Source organism: Osmerus eperlanus, chromosome 8 (genome assembly GCF_963692335.1).
Source record: "Osmerus eperlanus chromosome 8, fOsmEpe2.1, whole genome shotgun sequence".
NCBI classification, from domain to species: Eukaryota; Metazoa; Chordata; class Actinopteri; order Osmeriformes; family Osmeridae; genus Osmerus; species Osmerus eperlanus.
This window is the reverse complement of record NC_085025.1, coordinates 4,079,799-4,100,555: the sequence shown is the minus strand read 5'-3', so window position 1 is coordinate 4,100,555 and position 20,757 is coordinate 4,079,799. Positions and strand designations below refer to the sequence as shown.

General features: G+C 41.9%; 4 protein-coding genes across 4 annotated transcripts in view; 3 read left to right on the top strand and 1 right to left on the bottom strand.

Annotated features, from left to right (window-relative positions):
* Positions 1-4,218, top strand: part of LOC134025319 (solute carrier family 25 member 47-A-like) — a 312,104-nt gene extending 307,886 nt beyond the window's left edge. The window contains exon 7 of the transcript XR_009931002.1: positions 4,030-4,218. The gene's annotated coding sequence lies outside the window, so the exon portion shown is untranslated. The remainder of the gene's footprint in view (positions 1-4,029) is intronic.
* A 5,870-nt stretch (positions 4,219-10,088) lies between these two features.
* Positions 10,089-12,788, top strand: LOC134025175 (heme-binding protein 1-like). The gene is made up of 4 exons (XM_062468071.1): positions 10,089-10,178; positions 11,008-11,149; positions 11,459-11,642; positions 11,948-12,788. The coding sequence occupies exons 1-4, from the start codon at positions 10,089-10,091 to the stop codon at positions 12,117-12,119; spliced, it is 588 nt and encodes a 195-aa protein (XP_062324055.1). The 3' UTR covers positions 12,120-12,788.
* A 1,238-nt stretch (positions 12,789-14,026) lies between these two features.
* Positions 14,027-16,182, top strand: fkbp3 (FKBP prolyl isomerase 3). Its single transcript, XM_062468356.1, has 7 exons — positions 14,027-14,187; positions 14,563-14,664; positions 14,748-14,843; positions 14,997-15,132; positions 15,250-15,317; positions 15,428-15,525; positions 15,707-16,182. Exons 1-7 carry the CDS (start codon positions 14,083-14,085, stop codon positions 15,759-15,761), a joined length of 660 nt encoding a protein of 219 aa, XP_062324340.1. The 5' UTR covers positions 14,027-14,082; the 3' UTR covers positions 15,762-16,182.
* A 1,405-nt stretch (positions 16,183-17,587) lies between these two features.
* faua (FAU ubiquitin like and ribosomal protein S30 fusion a) lies at positions 17,588-20,748 on the bottom strand. The gene is made up of 5 exons (XM_062468290.1): positions 20,608-20,748; positions 19,931-20,012; positions 18,241-18,385; positions 18,007-18,062; positions 17,588-17,792 (listed from the first exon to the last, which is right to left on the bottom strand). Exons 2-5 carry the CDS (start codon positions 20,003-20,005, stop codon positions 17,667-17,669), a joined length of 402 nt encoding a protein of 133 aa, XP_062324274.1. The 5' UTR covers positions 20,006-20,012; positions 20,608-20,748; the 3' UTR covers positions 17,588-17,666.
* Between the last annotated feature and the right edge of the window lie 9 nt (positions 20,749-20,757).

The window sequence follows — 20,757 nt, the reverse complement described above, 5'->3', positions numbered from 1 at the left end:
TGTTCCTCCAGAGCACAACAGCAGCAGGAAGAGATAGCAGGGTAGAATGATGACAAAAGGATGGAGTGTTTTGTCTAGGAGGAAGAGGAAAGTTAAAAGAGTTCAGCATAGAGAGCAAGAAAAGGCTTGTTTTCCTCCCCTCTCTCTCTTCATCTCTCTCTCTTCATCTCTCTCTCTCTCCTCTCTCTCTCTCTCTCTCTCTCTCTCTCTCCTTCTGGCGCTGGTGATGGATTGGCCATCAGTTAGAAATAATTAAGGATGAGCTCTAAGCTTGTCTGGCTGAATACAGAAACCACAATGGAGCACAGGGTCACTTTTCGTTTCTCTTCCTTTTCTCCTTGTGCCCCCATCAGGCCGGCACCCACACATTGCACCACTCCACTTTCCAGCTGTAACTGCAGCAGTGGGCAGTGAAGTCCACTGTACTTCATACAGACCTAAGTGAACTCCAAACTACACAATCAATTTAGGTCACTGGGGGCCAAGAACAGGTGGAAGTAGAGGAAAAGGTTGATGTGGGTGTTCGCTGCCACGGTGACAACAGGAGCTGACCGTAAACTCCACTACTTTACCCAAACATTACATTTAGTCATTTAGCAGACGCTCTTATCCAGAGCGACTTACAGTAAGTACAGAGACATTCCTCCGAGGCAAGTAGGGTGAAGTGCCTTGCCCAAGGACACAACGTCAGTTGGCATGACCGGGAATCGAACTGGCAACCTTCGGATTACTAGCCCGATTCCCTCACCGCTCAGCCACCCTGACTCCCCCACATTACGAAAATAATGTTCAATATACAGTAATTAATGTATTTCAGATAATAACACATCTGATGTACGGGTGAGTAAGGTGTAGGGGCCATTAGGACCCTTCCCATCATTAGTCCTTTCAAAATGTAACAGCTCCAGTGGACACGCACATACAGTGTAATGCACGGTCACAGCCATGTCTGACCTTAGAGTCATTTCTGCCCAACCTCAAACAATTATCACCTCTCTTGTAATTCACTTCACATAATCTCTGTTTCTCTCTCATTCTCTCTCTATCTCTCTCTCTCTCTCTCTCATTCTCTTCTCATGGCTTTTTGGAAATGATAGATCAGTGAATTGTCCTTTCCTTATCTGGTATTTCATTTAGATCACAATGGCGTCTACATAAAGGCTTCATAGATACATACACTACCGTTCAAAGTTTGGGGTCACTTAAAAATGTCCTTATTTTTCAAAGAAAAGCACTGTTTTTTTCGATGAAGATAACGTTAAATTAATCAGAAATACACTATACATTGTTAATGTGGTAAATGACTATTTCTAGGTGGAAACGTCTGGTTTTTAATGAAATATCTACATAGGTTTGTAGAGGCCCATTTCCAGCAACTATTACTGTATGTGTTTGAATGGTACATTGTGTTTGCTAATTGCCTTAGAAGACTAATGGATGATTAGAAGGATTAGATTAGAATGCCAAAGGTCTGCAATGTTGTAATTGCTGCAAATGGAGCATTATTTGACGAAAGCAAAGTTTGAAGAACAAAATGTATATTTCAAATAAAAATAATTATTTCTAATAATAATAATTAACCTTGTAAATGTCTTGACTATATTTTCTATTCATTTTGAAAGTTATTTGATAAATAAAAGTGTGAGTTTTCATGGAAAACACGAAATTGTCTGGGGTGACCCCAAACTTTTGAACGGTAGTGTAACTGGGCTGAACAGTCCAGGTGGTCATGGTAAAATGCCATGGTTGGACATCAGTGTCGAGCTCTGATCCGAGTGTACTTTCGGGTCACAGAGTAGGGTGTCGCAAACCTTTCATGCTAGCAGTATGAAGCTTTGTTTCACAGTCGGCTTCAAACATAGGTAAGATCAATCGCTGGTTCTGGTGCCTGGAGTGAGCGAGATACTGGACCCACATACAGAGTAGAGGGCAGATGGGGTTTGAATAGAACCGCAGCAGTTCTAGGTCAACTGTGTCATGGTAGCTTTGCTTTAAAGTCCTCTTGTTTGGTTCTGGGGCTGTGCCCTTGACTTGAGGACCAGAGGAGGACACACACACACACAAACACACACAGAGAGAACTGTTTGGCCTTCCCACAAACACAAACATACAGATATTTCTCTCTTTCCATCGCTTTCCTTTTTAACAGACACACGCATGCATGCACACACATTTACATTTGGTCATTTAGCAGACGCTCTTATCCAGAGCGACTTACAGTAAGTACAGGGACATTCCCCCCGAGGCAAGTAGGGTGAAGTGCCTTGCCCAAGGACACAACGTCACTTTGCACAGCCAGGAATCGAACCGGTAACCTTCAGATTACTAGCCCGACTCCCTAACCGCTCAGCCACTTGACTCCCTGACACCCGCAATAGAACCAAGACTGAACCTAATTCTGTGGGCTCTCTGAAAGTTGTTCTAGTGTACTCTGATCCAACTCCAACACAAGGTATTTCATACGTTCACAGCATTTTAACCTCTGCATTTTTTACACGCAATGTGTATTTATAAATCAGTAATGAGGTCTTACACCCCCTAGTCACCATATATTTTACATGAGAGCCACACAACCGGCTCAACTTCCACTGTATGATGGAAGTGAGAGGCAGGAGAAGGAATTCCATCTACTAAACACAAACCCATTTTCTATTACATCAAAATCCTCTCTGTGTGTATGTGGAGGATCACTCTAAAATGCAATTCCAGTGTGTCCTCAATTTTTGTCCAATCTTTTGACAAATAGGAAAAGCTCTCCTCAATTTTTAAGAAGAGATTCTGTTTACTGTAAGAGGTGTAGAATTGATTAGTGCATTTTTTTCCTCATGGAAATCTGCAGATAAGGTAAACGTTCTTGCACATGTTGGTAGTTGACAAAATAAACGTATTGAGTGCAGTAGGCCTCTTAGTGCCACTCAAATACAACTTCAAAAAGTCTTATGCAACTACACTTAAAGGTAATAAAGGTTGCAAATGAATCAATTTTGTCTTGATGGATTGATTTAACTGAAATCTTTTAAATCCCATCTGTATTCACAGTTACGTCAAAAGCTGTACCATGCCAAAAAAAAAGAAACAGTTTAATAAGCTTATGACACATGTAATCTACCCTAACATTCTTCTTTCACATGTACAAATGATTCAAACGGTAAGAAATCCATCTTGCAAGTCTTGGTGATGAATGTAGGCTGTATGTCCTCTATTCACACCAACATCTGATACAATGGAGCTCTCCATCATGGCATACATCTCGTATGGAAATCGAGTTAGCCTGAACACACTTTGACTTTCAAACAGTGGATAACCCAACAAACACACGTTATTCAACAGACACACTTCCAACCATTAAGGCTGAAACTCAGTAGTGGACTTGGAGTAATGTTTGAATTCACTGTTACTGTAATGGCTAGTTGTATTTCAGTGTAGTTGCCGTTATGATGTAAGTAGTGACCATAATGGCCGTTATTATTGAGGGCTAGTTGTAAAGCAGAGTCAGTGTTATGTGTCGTCGCTCCTGTCGAAATAAATGTCTATATCACTGTTTTGACAGGGCACCACTTCAAGACATCCAGAGCTAACATCCTGCTCTGTGTCACCATCCCACCACTAGCACACTGGAGACTCTCCTCTGAGAATTACATGGGGCTTACAGCATGCGGCATAAAGAGAAACTGCCCAGTGTGCACACGCCTTAGGGAACATGTGTGTATCTCATCCCAGGCTTGATAAACACAAATCAAAGGTCCCATTTGGGGACGTGCCCTGGGGGCCAACAGGACTGGATCCTTTGTCTGTTCGGTCTGTTCTGTGTGGGGGAGATGAGGCCTTGATCTCTGCCTGCTTTTGCCAGGAAGACTTTCTGTGGTGTGAGTGAGAGGGCAACATCACTTTAGGGTGGACTGTGTGTGTGTGTAGGTGTGTGTGTGTGTGTGTGTGTGTGTGTGTGTGTGTGTGTGTGTGTGTGTGTGCGTGTGGTTATGTGACTGTGTGAGTGTGTTTCTGTGGACGTGTGTGTGTGTCTGTGGGGAGTCAGGTGGCTGAGCGGTGAGGGAATCGGGCTAGTAATCCGAAGGTTGCCAGTTCGATTCCCGGTCATGCCAACTGACGTTGTGTCCTTGGGCAAGGCACTTCACCCTACTTGCCTCAGGGGAATGTCCCTGTACTTACTGTAAGTCGCTCTGGATAAGAGCGTCTGCTAAATGACTAAATGTAAATGTAAATCTGTGTGAGTATGTGTCTGTGTCTGTGTCTGTGTGTGTGTGTGTGTGTGTGTGTAGCCCACTGTAAATGGGTTCCATGCCTTACACAAGCTCCAGAGCAGATTGTTTGATAAGTGCATAGCTATCAACAGACAGACAGGAGGAAGCTATATCCTGAGGTAAATCAGATGCAGCAGTTATGTGGGCTATTATACAAGACTGAATAACACTGGTGGTCACTGCACTGCTGGAATACACCAGCTCCAGACAAAAATCTTCACACCTGATCTGAAATGGTGGGAGAGGTATACTTCCTAATTCCTGCTGTTTGTTAAATAATTCGGACACTTTTAAGAGTTGATTATCTACAGTGTTGATTTACACATGTAGAGAATTGTATAGATTGTAAGTGGAATGAGAGAAGAGTCTGGAGAGTTTGGAAGCCAGGGGCTCTGTCAAGGCTGCTATGAGCCTTGGCTTGAGACACACAACACTGGGATCGGTTCCAGTCAATACTTCAAATCTATCTTTACTGTTTGGTTTCTAATTAGTGCTCAACAGACGATGCATCCAGTAGACAGCCAGAAAGGAGGGGGGGGGGGGCCGTGGCCCATTATTTTGCCACCTGCTTTTGTAATTTCTAGATTTTTCAGGTGAATGATTTACATCGCCGCTGCATGCCTTGAATCTGGGTCGGGTTGATCTCAGTTAAACTCTTAATAAGCCCCATTTCACGGCACACTGTGGAGAGATTAGATCTGGCAGGGCAGACGTGGGCTAGCACTGAGGCAGCAGCTCCCAGGGCTTTGCTCAGGCTTGGAAAGGTTTCAAAAGCTGCTAGCCGACGGGAGAGTTCTGATGCGTGGATCGAGGGAGAGAGTTCTGCAGAGTTATGTATCGACCCTCCCAGTCCGTTCCTCAGTAGACCCCCTGTAGGTCAGACAGGATCACATCGGTGCTAGAAATATTGTAATACCTCCGACTCCATTTTGCCTTCTGACAGGCTGGGTGGAATGAATTTAGGCAATTTATGGTCATGCTTCTATCCAACTCTGTCAGATTAGCAGAAGAGTCCAGCCAGAGGGGCATGCAAGCCAGGTGATTTGGAATTCAGGATATGAGTCGCGTTCCGGTGAGTCATGAGAGGTGATCTACAGGTAAGGGCCGGGGGAGCGAGCCAGGTGAATGTTCTACAGTCGCTGCTATTTGGCTTCAGGAGGCTTATTAAGCTCTGAGTTGCAAAACCCTTATTCACAGAAAACCTGTGCCACAGGGACAGGTCATTGCTATTATGGATGTCTGTAATTTGACTCGTAATAGCAAGAAGGAGAATGGAGGTAAGTGTTGGTCTGTACTTTTGGTTCTTGCTGACATCCATGAATCTAAAGAGGTATTTAGTCACACTTGAGCCACTGTTTTACTGGGGGCGGGGGCGAGAGGCCACCGGGTTCACCTGGACTGTGTGGAGAACGTTAGGGTAAGGTAAATTAGACCAGAGCATCAAGATTCAAAAAGTTGGAAAAGAAGATTTCCCAAAAATATATATATATCTTATGCTGTGTTCACACCGAAAGCGAAGCAAATTTTACATGTAAACTATTGTTTCTAACAACAATAAAGTCTATATGACAGCCCCTGTCTGCTCTCTTGATGAGACAATTGGTTTAATGTGTCTTGATTCGGCCAGAAGCAACTGTGACTTTGTGTGTGTGAGGGGGGGGACCAAATCTATCAAGTCAACTCTCATTAAACCCAGTTTTATATACATTGTACTTTAATTTTAAACAAAAAGTCAGTTGAATGCAGGTGTCAAAAACCATCAACCACTATGTTGGATATTGCCATTTTTCAAGTCAACAGTATATTGATAACATGCATCTACACTGTTATTTATGGTTTTACAGTAATCATGAAAGGCTTCCGTGTGACATAATCATGTGTATATACTGCCCCTGTGTGGTTGTGTGGAGAAACGCCACTATAACATCAGTAAATCAGTGAATTGGAATTGATTGATTCATCCAGTTGTGATTCTATAAAGAACTTGAATTATACTACCGAATTTAGAAGATATTTAAATGTAATTATTCATGAATGAATGTGTTGCTTTAGGTATCTCCCCATGTTCAGGAATGTTGTCAGTTTTACTCCTGCTGTTCCTTTCACTGTAGACTTATGTTGAAGGAGCAAATAGTTCCCATTCTCCCAAGGGACAACCAGGCACTGTTGTGGTAGTGTAGTTCCCATCCTTTCAGGGACATCCAGCCACTGTTGTAGTAGACTTGTTCTCATTCCCTCAAAGGATGCCCATGCACTGGAGTGTTTTTCGAGTTCCAATCCTCCGAAGGGCCCCTGCTGTAGGAGCGGCCAGGCTTCATTACCTCTCCTTAACGGCCACAGTAGAAGCATGTGTAGCGCCCCAGTCTGCTCTTTAAGCCACGCGTATCCTCAGAGCCAGGCGTCCAAACAGGGAGTCAGGGGTGCTCAGGTGTATGTGTTCACTGTGGCAAAACAGCCTGATATCTGGCGTCCTGGGATCAGTGTCCTGATAGGGTGATCGGGTATGAGGACCAGGTCCTAGGGTTTTGGGGCCCCTAAACAAAAATAGTGTATGGGGCCCATTGATTGGTATATTATTATTTTTTTAAATAATGGGGGGGGGGGGGGGGGGACCCAGCGCGGGGCCCTAAACAATTGTTTAGTTTGTTTATTGGGTCGGGCCGGCCCTGACGAGGACGTAGGTATTCAGGAGGCCAGAAAACATAGTAATGTTTGCTACTAGTACAACTCTCATGGTGAGAGTCTCTCAGGTTTAACATGGCTGTGTTGGTTCGTCGTATCGACTGCTGCACTCTCCCAACATGAAGTCACAAGACAACACAAGGTTAGGGCTTCACTGTATTGATCTTACTGTAACACGCCTGACTGACTTCATCTTAGAAGTTTGTGGAGATGTTTTCTCCAGGTCTGTTGCAACCGTGACGACGAGTGCCAACTCCTGAGAGATGGATAAAGTCAGCGAGGAGTTCTACACCGGTCTGCTTCTCTTCCCAGCATCGGCTCAAGGACATCTCTGTTCTCAGAGGAAGAGTGTCTGGAGTTCATAAAACCACATGATGATCGTGTGCTATGAGTCAAGCTTAGAACAATGGGCCTGTTTAAAAAATAAGATCTGGTCTGTTTAGTCAAAAGGAATCCTCTGTGTCTTCCGTGAAGACCGTTTTGTCATTTTTTCCTCATGGTTGATAATGCTCCTGCACATATTTGTATCATTGCGATAAATATCATCGCAATACGTGCAGTGTTTCATCAATGAAAAATTTAAGTTTGTTGTAAATCTAAGTTAATATTTTGGAGAAAACGGTGAATAAATTATGTGTGTCAGGTCCATTGTTGTGTGAAACGTTGCCTCATGACCAGCATATTGCCCTTCCTGTGTACAAGGGAGCCACTGTCACATGACCCTGATTCATCTTCATTGTACAGAAGAAGAAGAATTAATTATTGCTCTGTGTGCTCTGCAACTAAGTTATTCTTGTGGGAATGGAATACTTCACACATAATGAGGAAGGAATAAGAAATAATTAGACAGATATCTGATAATGATACAGAATGTTCTCTGGCAAAACTTGTGTCTTTCAAGATACATTCTGTTGATCTATATAAGATAATGTTGAAAATTAGCCTGTTATGCCAAATCTCCACATGCAAAATCAAAGAGTCGACAGTTAATTAAAGGGTTAGAAACCGACTGAGATGGCACAGCAATAACAGCTGACCGGGCAGCCAGCCAGGCAGGGTAATAAAAGACAACCCTCTGTCTGTGGTTCTCCTGGGCTAAACAGGAGATCCAATGAAGCCGCTGGGATCTCCACTTAAAAGCTAATTAGGCCCCTCTTCTCCTTAAGGAATCTCTTGCCCACTGTCATCCTCGTTGCCTGGCGACCAACCAGGCACTCCAAAAACGCTCTCTCCTGGCCCATTTTACACTGTCAGGGTAGGCTGCTTCAAATCCTTTCTCCAGGGTTAATTGCCCTTCACTTAAGCAAGAATACGCAGACCAAACTGGCAGTTGACCTGTATAGCCCTGGTTTATAAATTGTGTTCTCTGGGTCTTCTTTTGGCAACCAAGCCAAACCTTCTACAGGGTTTCTGTATATGCATTAACTAGTCATTTACTGATTGTTCACTCATAGTTTATGAATGCTGTTAAATATCTAAATTGTTTATAAATAGCTAATAAAGCATAGTTAAATCAGTGTTAGCCTACCACAGGCCGATTCAGATAAATATGAGATTGAGCAGATGATTTAACACAAAATATATCATTATGGTTCATTATGGATTTGTTTTTATTCAATCTATAGATTGAATAAAAACAAATCAAACAAATCCATAATGAACCCTAGAAAAGATCAGAGATTAAGATGCATTAGTCACCATTTAAGATTCTTCTGAAGATTCACTTCTTGAATCATTGTAACATCGCCATTCATTGTTAGCTAAGTTCGACTACAGTGGGATCCTACTCAAGTTGGGATCCACCTGTAGAAATTGGGATCCACCTGAAGACCACCTCTTCTGTCCACCTCCTGCCCGATCCGTTAGGTCTAGTTCATTGAGATCAGGTTTACGGTGATATTGTTGCATTTAATCTTGCCCCATCCCACAAATATTTTTTCAAAATCAGAAACGGTTTAGTTTAGGTATTTCATATCCTTTTTGTGCAGAAGTAAAGTTAGCAGATGGTTATTTATCGGAAATTAATCAAGTACATGATTTAAGCATGTTGCCCTGCGTGAGACTCAGACAAGAGGGGGTTAAAATAAAAACATTGGTTGAAGTTTGGTTACAGTTACTCTTTAAAAAGGAAAATAATTTGATTCGGTAATATTTTCAGTAGCCTGGTTACCCATTTTGGACACGCCTACCTATTTCATATTTATTAGCTATATGTGATTGTTGTTGAGCTCTTGTTACTAGCTGGGTCTACACACCGCGGGAGAGAATCTTGAACTTTTCATTCGCTAATGCTTAAATAAAATAGACTGTTACATGTATAGCTAATTAGTCAGGCATGGTGACACAGCAGCCGTTTAGTGGACATTACTTAAGCAATCGTTAATTTATTCTTGACCGGTTACAGTTGAACTCCCGATTTCTACCTTGCCAAGTGTTTAGCACTGATTGCCTACGTCACCTTCACAATTTCACCACCACTGAAGTTTTCTCTGTCGTTCAATTAGGATAATTCCTGCATTCTAATTGACAATTTCCTTGGTTCGAATATCATGGATCGCGTGAGCTGCCGCATGAATGGCGGAGGTGGGGATAACAGCGTTAGCGAATCTGTCTCACAACCATCTCTCAGGATGATAACATTGGAAGATTTGGAATCTTTCACGGAGGATGATGATTTGGATCCAGACTCATTTGGCGACAACGCAGACCTAGATGGGCAGAACGAGGTTATGGAGCAAGAGGATCAAGACCGACTCTTGAATTTTTGGCAGGATGTTGGTAGAGGGCATGCCATCGATATACCTAAAGGTGAGATTTATTTTGATATAGCCTAGTTTTTCTGCGTGCATATAGTGGGCTCCCAATGGCAATGCATTGGTTTGTGTTAATCTTCTTTTCTTTCTGTACATTCCCACTACCAACGATTAGGCTAGTATATCTGATTCTCTGAAAGAAAGTTTTAGCTAAAAACCAAAGAAGTTGGATTAGATAGGGTATCGTGTAGGCCTATGTAAGGTTAAGTATCCTATTTTGTGTTTTTAGCAACATTCTGTTCGTTTTTTATTTTGTGTGCGCTAAACTTTTGAACTTTATCTGCACTAATAGCAGGTTGCAGTAGGCATCTTACTTCCTGTCATTTCTACAGATATGGCCCAGCCAATCCAGCAGCTTACCACTGACATGGAAAACACACCTGAAAGGGAGAAGGTCCCCTTCACACTCGTCACCCATGAGAAGGTAGGCCAGCTCTTCAGTATGTGTCCTACCTTATGTATCTCAGCGTTTATGGTGTGTGCTTTTTTTACTATTATTATTATTTATTTATTTAGCAGACAACTTTATCCAAGGCTACTTACAGAGACTATGGTGGGGGGATATGCATCAGCTGCACAGTCACTTACAACTACGTCTCACCCGAAAGACGGAGCACAAGGAGGTTAAGTGACTTGCTCAGAGTCACACATTGAGTCAGTGGCGGAGATGAGTTTCTTTAACCACTGGACCACACAGCCTCCTATTTATTTCCATGGCAACTATGCACTGACCAAGTTGGTTCACATTATGTGCAACCTGTTACAGGGTTTTTTGCAACCTTACAAAATACAAGTGGTGCATAACTAACCTGCCCACTACTAATCACCAAAATCTGACACAATACAATTTTTAAAATCTCACCTCTCATCTACTACTGACTACTGTCAAATTAACCAGTCTTAATATTGTAAACATTGTCTTACACATTATAGTCAGTATACAGTATCTTCTCATGTTATTGAGTTGTCTCAGATGTCTGACAGGATGCCTCGAGGCCAAAGTCTAAAAAGGATTGTTTTCCATAGGAGTTAATAGATTTCTACAATATTGTGTGAAATAATTAGGCAAACAAGTGTTTTTACAACATACAACAAACTTGCCTACATTGATATGTTGCCTGTTTACTGTCCATTGCTCTTTTGAGAGAATTGACAACAGGACTAGCTGAAATGTCTATGCAGTGTGTCAGCAAACTACAGTATTGTTACATCATTAAGCACTTATCTACCGATTTGCTTATGCATTTCCTCAGCGTGACAATGTACCGTATGAAAAGCGTGTCTACCAGAAGGCCTTCTGGGCATGTGTCACCATGCAGAACGATACGTACGAGCAGAGCATCTGTGCTGGCTTCATGAAGCTCATGAGATATATCTGCCAACAGAATACACTAGGTGAGTGAGTGTAGGGGAATTGCTTTCACCCTGAAAGTTGTTGGCTTCTAGTCATGGCTGTTACTGATGCTTTAGAACAGCCTTCCTATACCCTGGTCCTCAGCACCCCCTGTCCTGGATGTTTTGGGTGTTTCCCTCTTCCAACGCACCAGATTCAAATGAAAGGGTCGTTATCAAGCTCAGCAGAAGCCTGATAACAACCCATTCATTTGAATCAGGTGTGTCGGAAGAGGGAAACATCAAAACCCACACAGGGCGGGAGGTCCCAACTAGTGACTAACCCCTTGTTGGATCTGCTCTGTCTGACAGGGAGTTACCTGGGTATGACCGTGCCAATAGTGACAGTGGTGCGGACAGACGAGACTCGGACCACACTGTCCAGAGCTGTAACGGTGGCATACCACCTGCCCTGTCATCACCAGCACCAGCCCCCTATGCCTGCTGACCCTAACATCACCATAGAGACGTGGCCTTCCACTGTGGCGTACGCCAGGTAGTGACAGTTTTTCTTCCATGCTCTCATGAATGCACTGATGCAGTTGAGGCTGTTTGTCCAGTTGTCTGTCTCTTTACGGATCTTACATTTACATTTAGTAATTTTGCAAATGCTCTTATCCAGAGCGACTTACAGTAAGTACAGGGACCCGAGGCAAGTAGGGTGAAGTGCCTTGCCCAAGGACACAACGTCATTTGGCACGGCCGGGGATCGAACCAACAACCTTCTGATTAATAGCCCGACTCCCTAACCGCTCAGCCATCTGACCCCTGATCTTGTGTCTCTCTGCACCTTCCTCCCAGGCCTTTCAGTGGTCAGACCAGCGAAAGCTCCATCCTGAGGGAGATCAATGCCTTCTCTGAGGTCCTGGACCCTCTGGAGATTTCTGTGAGTGATTCTTTCATTGTGGCTGGATACACCAGCCTGGCTGCAACCCACAGACACAACGAAGTCTGGTTCTTGGAGCGCCACTGAAACCTGGAGGATCCGTTCACCACACAAACTACTTCTATCTGTGTGGTGGTTTTACACCAGTGATCAAGTGGGTGCGTGCTATATGTTTTAGGTGCAAGGCCAATATTAAAGCACAATGACTCTCCTTTTGCATATATATTACTCGTTTACATACATTTATTCAGATAGCAGACACTTTTATCCAAACTGACATACAAATAGTGCATAATAGGAAAAAAATGTACTTACAGTCCTTGATTATCTGATGTACTTATTCGTATTACACGTGCTGACTGTTCATCCTCACTCATCGGATTAATCCTGATTAAAAATTGAGAAAAAAAAGTTACCTTCTCAGCCAAACACCATCTTAACACAAACACACATCATTTAGTTGTTTGGCAGTGCATGTAGCCATTGTTGAAGGCAGCAATATTCAGGTACGCAGGTTAATTCATTCATTTTAATTACTAGATGATTATAATTTGAGACAAAAAGAGCCTTACTCAATGCAATCTGTTATTTCTATCATGTCTTTGTACCAACTTGATAAACATCATTTGTAAATCTCAGTGCCTGTGTGATTGCCAGAATGCAGTTTCTGGACAAATGCCAGGATTTACATTTTAAGTAAAAAGTGACACTAAATGTTTGTGAAAGATATGACTTGTAATCAATCACAATGGTTTGTTTTATTTACATTTACATTTAGTCATTTAGCAGACGCTCTTATCCAGAGCGACTTACAGTAAGTACAGGGACATTCCCCCGAGGCAAGTAGGGTGAAGTGCCTTGCCCAAGGACACAACGTCATTTTGCACGGCCGGGAATCGAACTGGCAACCTTCAGATTACTAGCCCGATTCCCTAACCGCTCAGCCACCTGACTCCTCTATATAGGTTTCATACTCGTATTGTGTGATGATAACATGTCTGTTAGAAGGCTTCCGATATAGTAATATAAAATACATGCTTTTATCTATATCCATACACATTTGACCTGATTAATTATATTAATGATATATTTTATTATTTTAAGTACAACTTAGGGTGTTGTCTCTGAGGAATAGTTTAAGATGGAAAATTATCACATAATAATAATAAAATAAAACATGGTCATGGTAAATGTTACCTAAGCACAGACCTAAACTCGTAATGGGTCTCTTGGAGTTATGTGTACAGTTTTGCTTTACCCAAGCAAAAATAGCATAGTATACATGTATTTGTCCTGTGTTTATATTTTCATTAAAGCAAATGGTGGGGAAAAGAAATTTAAAATGTCAGTGACCTATCGAAAACTGTCTACTAAAATATGGCGGTATGGCTGTAACCAGGGCAACCAGGTTGCAGACTCACGTTCCAAATGCCTCTGCTCGGACCGTCCTGTGCTGAAACACTGAAACACTGATTTGAAGGTAGTCTAGGTTGATTAATCTTAGTGGTTAAGATCACAAGGTGTCACGAAATATTTGCTTAATTTTCGAGACTACTTCACAAAAAAATGCGATTGTAGGTTATATGCTAGGTAGCTAGTAGGCCTACGGGTTGTTGCCAACACTGCTGGCATTTGTTTTCCACCAGATGGTACTGTGGCAAATAGATTGAATCCATAAATGTTGGCATGCATACAGATACTATAACACAGATAGTTGCACATGATTCATGTGTTCCTAGTAAGCTAGTATTGTATTTTTCTAAATGAAACAAGTAAATTGATTGTCGCACCTGCAGATTTGGCGTTATTTTCCAATTTAATACCTATACTATTTACTAAAAAATATGTAAGTGTTATTTTCTAGCAAGCATTTGCATTCAAAATCTTAACTTAATAACTTCAATGGGCTATTCCTTGAGGCATCTAGGGCATAAGGAAATGAAGTCCATTATCTATAAGGAACAGCTTGAGAAACTTATTTGAGAAGTCGTATATGATTGGTTCTGAGAATCCGGAGGTAAAGGTTCAGCAGCAGCACTGCGCTTTTAAAATGGCGGAAGAACCAACCAGAGAATGGAGCGATGAACAGCTCAAAAGTGATGATCTACCCAAAAAAGATGTCATTAAATTCATTCAGGACAATGCAGCCCACTCGGTATGTTTTATACTTGAACCATGCAGACAATGGCGTGTAAGCGCACACTGAAATGTCATAGTTAACTTGCAACTGCATGGAACGCATGGTGGCTAATAGCTAGCACTAGCTAGCAGCCACTCCGCATTGATGGGCTATTGCCAATTTATGATAGATAGCTAACATACGAGACAGTGAAACATAATATGGCAAATGCATGTCATAATTTCTAACGTTTGAGAGAAAAGCTGTGAACGCTAGAATAGTTATTCAGACTTAAAATTGAGCGGATACATATATTTAAAGGTTGCCATCTTTACAAAATGGCCTAATGTCATTTTCTAAACATTCTACCAGATGTGATATTTAAGTTTCGTCACTTCACCTTTCTTACAGTTTCTCGCTGAACACAAGTTGATGGGAAATATCAAGAATGTTGCAAAAACGGCAAAGAAAGAACAGCTGATAAACGCCTACAATGACCTGTTTGCAAGCAAAGTAAGTGAACTCTTACCTGTTTTGAATGGACATAATACAACTGCTGATGAATGTCACTGAAACTTTTACTTGTTTATGAACAGCGGTTTATAGGCACAGAACCCATTGAGGAAGTAACGGAGCAGGTTAGAACTGTGAAGATTGAAGACAAACCTAAAGAGACAGAGGTTATCGATGAGGTACAGTTGTACATAATTACTTGCAGAAAGACATGGCACGATTACTGTATCCAAGCAAACATGAAGAGGTGTTCAAAATTAATTGAACAATTATCCTACTGCATAACTAATTTTGATGATTTTATGATAACCTTGAATCATTGGATTTTTCAGGGTCCTCCCAAATTTAAAAAGGCTGTGTTGAAAAAAGGAGACAAGACAAACTTTCCAAAGAAGGGCGATACTGTGAGCTGTTGGTACACAGGTTCCCTGGAGGACGGCACTGTGTTCGACACCAACATTCCTGCAAGTATGGACCCCTTCCCTTTCAATAATGCTCTTGTTTTGAAGATAACGTTGATCTCCAAAGGTTTCAGTATGAACAGAATTTAAGCAACTTTCGCCTCCTGTCTTCACTCTCCTGAAGCTGCCAGAAAGAAGAAGCAAAGCAAGCCTTTAAGCTTTAAGGTTGGCTTGGGCAGAGTAATCAGAGGAGTAAGTCATTACTATACACCCACCCCCTTTGCGTTTAATGAATGTGTATGTAATGAATGTATGTAAGTTACTTATTACTAAAATATTTCTGACAAACCTTGTTTCCACAGTGGGATGAAGGAGTTCTCACAATGAGCAAGGGTGAAACAGCAAAACTGGAGATTGAGGCAGAGTGGGCCTATGGAAGGAAGGGTCTTCCAGACTCCAAGTATCCTTTGTTTAATTCATGGCAGTGAATTAAATTGCAGCACTTTCTATGAGTGCTGCAATGCCTAAAAACATGTTACAACATGTTATTTGGCCTTGGTCAAGTAACCTGTCAGTTAAGTGACTTAAATACTTTTTTTCACTCATTTCCATATTCTTCTCCTTAACCCACCCTTTACCAGAATCCCACCGAATGCAAATCTGATCTTCGAGGTTGAACTGGTGTCCGTAGATTAACGGCAGAATCGTCTCCAGAATGCACTACTCCCTAAGGATGGGAAAACACGGGAGTCACTAGACGGCCATGCTCGGGAGGGAAACAAGTGGCTATACGGTCTTAAAACTTTTTCAAGCAACTGCGTGTTCCGTTTCATTTAGTTGTATTGGTTGCCATGTTTCTACTTTATCCACACTCGTCATAATGGGGAATTTGGTAAAGAATTAACCGATTGGCAGCTAGTTAGCGTCGGAAGTGAGTTGCCAGTCTTCTGTCCCTCCCAGCATGGCCTATTAAGAGATGACCGGGCAGCACTGTACAGATGGGGCATCCTGAGTAAATAAGCAGAGGAATACCTGTTTCGTTCCTGCGTTTTGTTTTTGTTTCATTTGCATGTATGTTGTGAAAATAAATAAACTGATTTTGGGAACAAAATTTAAATATGAATGTGGTTTTTAACCAGTGCTAGTAATGTACTGTGTGCATGTAATCAAATGAAATACCACCTCACTAAATTAAAGGCAGGGTAGGCAAGTTGTGCGAAGCTAGCTACAGGGTACCTGTGGGGTCTTAAAAAGTCTAAAATTCTGAAATTTAAGGCCTAAAAACTGCCAGATTTACATCCGAGATCTTATATTTCATTTAGTCAGGTCTAAAAAAAGGTTTACCCTCATTCATTTCCAGAAACGCTGGCAGCAGAAAGTTATTACAAAGTATCAAAAAGTATTGAGTCGTAGCCGACCACATATATATTTCTTAACTGATATCAATTAAAGGAATTATCAATTGGTTTGAGCGAGATTTGAACCAAGGGTACCATGTTTGTCAGTAGACTCGATGCTTACCCACTGAGCCACAGGTTTCCTGCAAAGTTTTATCTACAAGATGGTGTAATTGCCCTTATGACACTACTAAATGCCAAAGGACAAGGTACGTTTTGTTTCTGCTAATACCAAGTTATAAAGCAGAATACTCTGCCTTCTAATCATACTTACAAAACAAGTGAAAGTTTACTGAAGGATTTCTAAGAACTGGTTCACAAAATACAGTGACGATAAGTACTCTTCTTGAATACTTATTTATTTCTGCAACACGGTTAAATATGAAACAAAAATGTACAGCTTACCGTCTATTATTTCCCCCCCCCCACCCCTAGTATTCAGTGCTGAATGATGAGGTTACTAATGCGATTGCTTTATCTGTAAATTTAATTAATGCCTTTTCAATAACTGAATTCATTGAAATACTTTTTTTTTTTTTTTTTTGGGGGGGGGGGGGTAATTTGCAGAGTAGGTCTTAAATTTGACTGAAACCTGCAGGAACCCTGTAGCTATTGTAGCTTCTTTTTGACACGATTCAAACAAAAATCCCATCACCTCCCTTCAAACCCACTCCCACAAAACTAAAGTAACGAGCATCAAGTGGAGGGGCAGAGTACACGCAGGTAGGTTGTTATACACAGGTAGCCCGTCCAATCAAGTCAAGGTACCCCTTAATGATTGGTCATGTGTATTACAGTATTGTGATGCCCACAGATGTCTTATTTCATTTTACCGTCAAACCTTCAGATATATATTTGTTGCCATCAAGACGTGGTTACTTTTGGCAAATATGACAAAAAGTGCTTCTCAACGTTGCCTACCCTGCCTTTAAGACATAAGACTAAAAAGGGCTAAGACTAGCCTGCCCTATGAATTAGAAAATCATTGTATTTTTGCACAGGGGTTGGCAACTATAATGTTGTAACAAATAGTCCCCATAAATAGCCTTCTAGATCTTCATTGTATAAACACAAATGTATTATGCAGGACACTAGACGTTTATTAATCAATCGCAGAAACAAAGATACCTTTTACCAAACCAATTTTATTCTGTACAGAAGGATAACATTTAGCTTGGTTAAAACAAAAGGGATGTGATGGAGTTTAGGAGTTGGCATTGGGTCCCTTCTTCTTCCCGAAGGTGGGCACCACGTTGACGAAGCGTCTGTTGTACTGGATGCGACGCTTGGCACGGCCAGTCTTCTTCTTCTTCTTCTCCTGCTTGTCGACCTGGAAAACATACGACATGTTTATGTATTTTGTATATTATCTTTAGAGCATTGACAAACGTCTGCTTATTTTCATATTTTGATTACCACACTGTCTCTTTAGATAACATGTAAATATGGTAATTCTTCCGTTACAAATGGCAAATTCCACATCGGTCAAATTGTAGACATGCATTTAGTAGGGCCTAATGTGCACATAAGGAGATTCTACTGACCTTGGGTGTCTGTCCCCTTACTTTTCCGGCACGGGCCAGAGAGCCGTGGACCTTACCTGGTGGAAAGAGCGCGCAAATGGGAGGTTAAAACACCCTCTTTTACCACAGAACATTTTTATCCAGTGAGATGAAAGCAAATATTTAGCCCAACATCCCCGTTTACAGCTTGTAGTTCTGCTAGATTTAGACGGCAGAAGAAATTAGTTGAATTTGCATAGATAGCTGTATACTAACCTCCCAACAGTCTGCCAGCCACCTCTAGAGTACAGAGCTCAGAGATTCCACAGGCAGCCAGGGAGAGACCATCCTCCAGGGGAGAGCCAGCCAGCAACAGCACCTGCTCCTCCACCAGCAGACCTTCCAACGCCTGGACATGAGCCTGAAACATCATAATCACTGATTAGAAAGGCCTCGAAGACACTATGGCAGGGGTCGGCAACAGGCGGCCCGCGGGCCAATTGTGGCCCGCCAGCGATTGGCCCGCCAGCGATTTTATTTGGCCCGTCAAAATATTTCCGCTTATATATTTTTTGTATCGGTTTTTTCCCCGTCGACTTTTATTTTGAAACCGGAAACTGGGTATGGTGTCATTGACTTTTCTGAAGTATTTTCTCGCTATGTCATCGCTACCATAGACATATGATCCAAAGCACCCCGATAGCACCCCCCAAAATATTGCTTGTGAAATTAATAGTTTTCAGGCCCGGAGTGGCCATCGGGAGAATAGGGAGAATTCACGGTGGGCCGCTCTGCCCGCTTATAAATTAGGCCAGAAGATCACTTGCTTTCTCTTAGTTTTTTCACACACCGAATAAAAGGATATGTCTTAAGTTTGTTAAATTACTGTGTGACTGATAAGTAAGCTAATAGGCTACATTAGGTTTTAATCTAATTAAGCGCATGATCTGACCGTGCATTAAAAAGTGCTGTTTTCAGTTGTCGCGCATGCTCTCTTTCTCAAACACAAGTATGTGTACCAAGTTGTTGCTATGGAGACAACCCTAAACCATCATTTATTGTTGTGGAGGGAGTTAGCTAGATTAAGCTGATGCGAAAAGAATAAACTGGGAGGGGAAAAGATCCCAGGAGGAACTGAAAAAGCCAGGTAAAAAAAGAAAGATCTGTCACTTCATAAATCTAGGTTCTTGCAAGGGTGGGAAAAATGTTTTCTTAAAAGCCCTGAATCTTTCAGGTAAACATTTGGGTTGTAATTTCCGGAAAATATAAGAATATGAGTCCAACGTAATGTTTATTTAGGTTAGGCTACATAAAGTTTAAAAACTATTTTGCACCGAAATTAATGCAAAACCTTTCGCTCGCGCGAAGGCGCGCTCGCATTAATATGAACTTCCGATTTCACCTCACATCAAAACCTTCGCTAGGTCCTAGTACATTTACATTTAGTCATTTAGCAGACGCTCTTATCCAGAGCGACTTACAGTAAGTACAGGGACATCTCCCCGAGGCAAGTAGGGTGAAGTGCCTTGCCCAAGGACACAACGTCAGTTGGCATGAACGGGAATCGAACTGGCAACCTTCGGATTACTAGCCCGATTCCCTCACCACTCAGCCACCTGACTCCCGAGTAATGCTATTCTCACTGGATGACAGTATTTATGTGCACCAACGATGACGACCCACCACGTTGGGATGACAGTGACGACCATGTTGATAGAGAGAGAGAGTTAAAATAATGAAATTATTCAAACAGACCACCAATTCACATTCACATGGTTAATAGGCCTAGTTGTTGCGAGTGCACGTATCGCAAGGGCACCTATCGCAGCGTCTAAAGGCAGTAGCCCAGACTCTGGCCCGTCATCTTGTGGCGAGGAAAAATACTGGCCCGCGGCCCAAGTTACTTGCCGACCCCTGCACTATGGTTAAGTAAATTACTGCTACAGGTGAATTGATGGATTCTTACCTTGATGTCTTTGACAGTCTCCTGGCCAGTCACCTCAAGGGTGTGAATATTCTGGGCACGTAAAAAGAGCTGCATCTTCAGGCTGAAAGAAACGGCGTTTGTGGAAATCAATGAATAGCCCAGTGCGAAAACCACGTGCCTATGTCAGCTAACAAGTATTAGGGTGAAGTTAATGGGTTCACAAACTGCTTTAGTAACCAAGCAAAAAAAAAAAGTAAAAGTATGACATTTTTAGTTTGTCAAGATACAAAACTAGCTGGCTAGCTCCCTGCGTTGCTAAAAGTACAAGCCAATGGGACCTTGTTCCGGAATTATTCTCTACATGCTAGTCTAATTTTATGCAACAATATAATCTGAATCTAGTCATCTAGACATTTTAAGATATCACGAGGCTATCAGACAAGAGTGAATATGGTCAACTGATGTAGGAAGGAAACCTAGGGGCAGGCATGAAAGGACCAAGTTATGTTGGCGAAAAGGAAGCTAGTTAGCTAGCTAGCCACATGGGACATGCGTTTTTGGTAACTTACTCATAAAAACTGACAAAACACATCGCTCCCCTACAAACTAATGTCGATTTTGATAGTTACATGTTTACTAACATTGTTAATACTAAATTTCTCTGTCATGAAGGGGTTATAAATGTGCTATTTTGATTAAATTTACAAAGGCCTCACCTCGTTTGATGCTAGTCGTTCAACACTAGGCAAAAAAGGACTTTCGGATCGTCGACAATGCGCATGTGCACGTTTACGTAAACCGGGAAGAGCTACGCAGCAGCTGTAGCCACTCCCGTTCATAAACGAACCCGATCAAATGTGCAACTG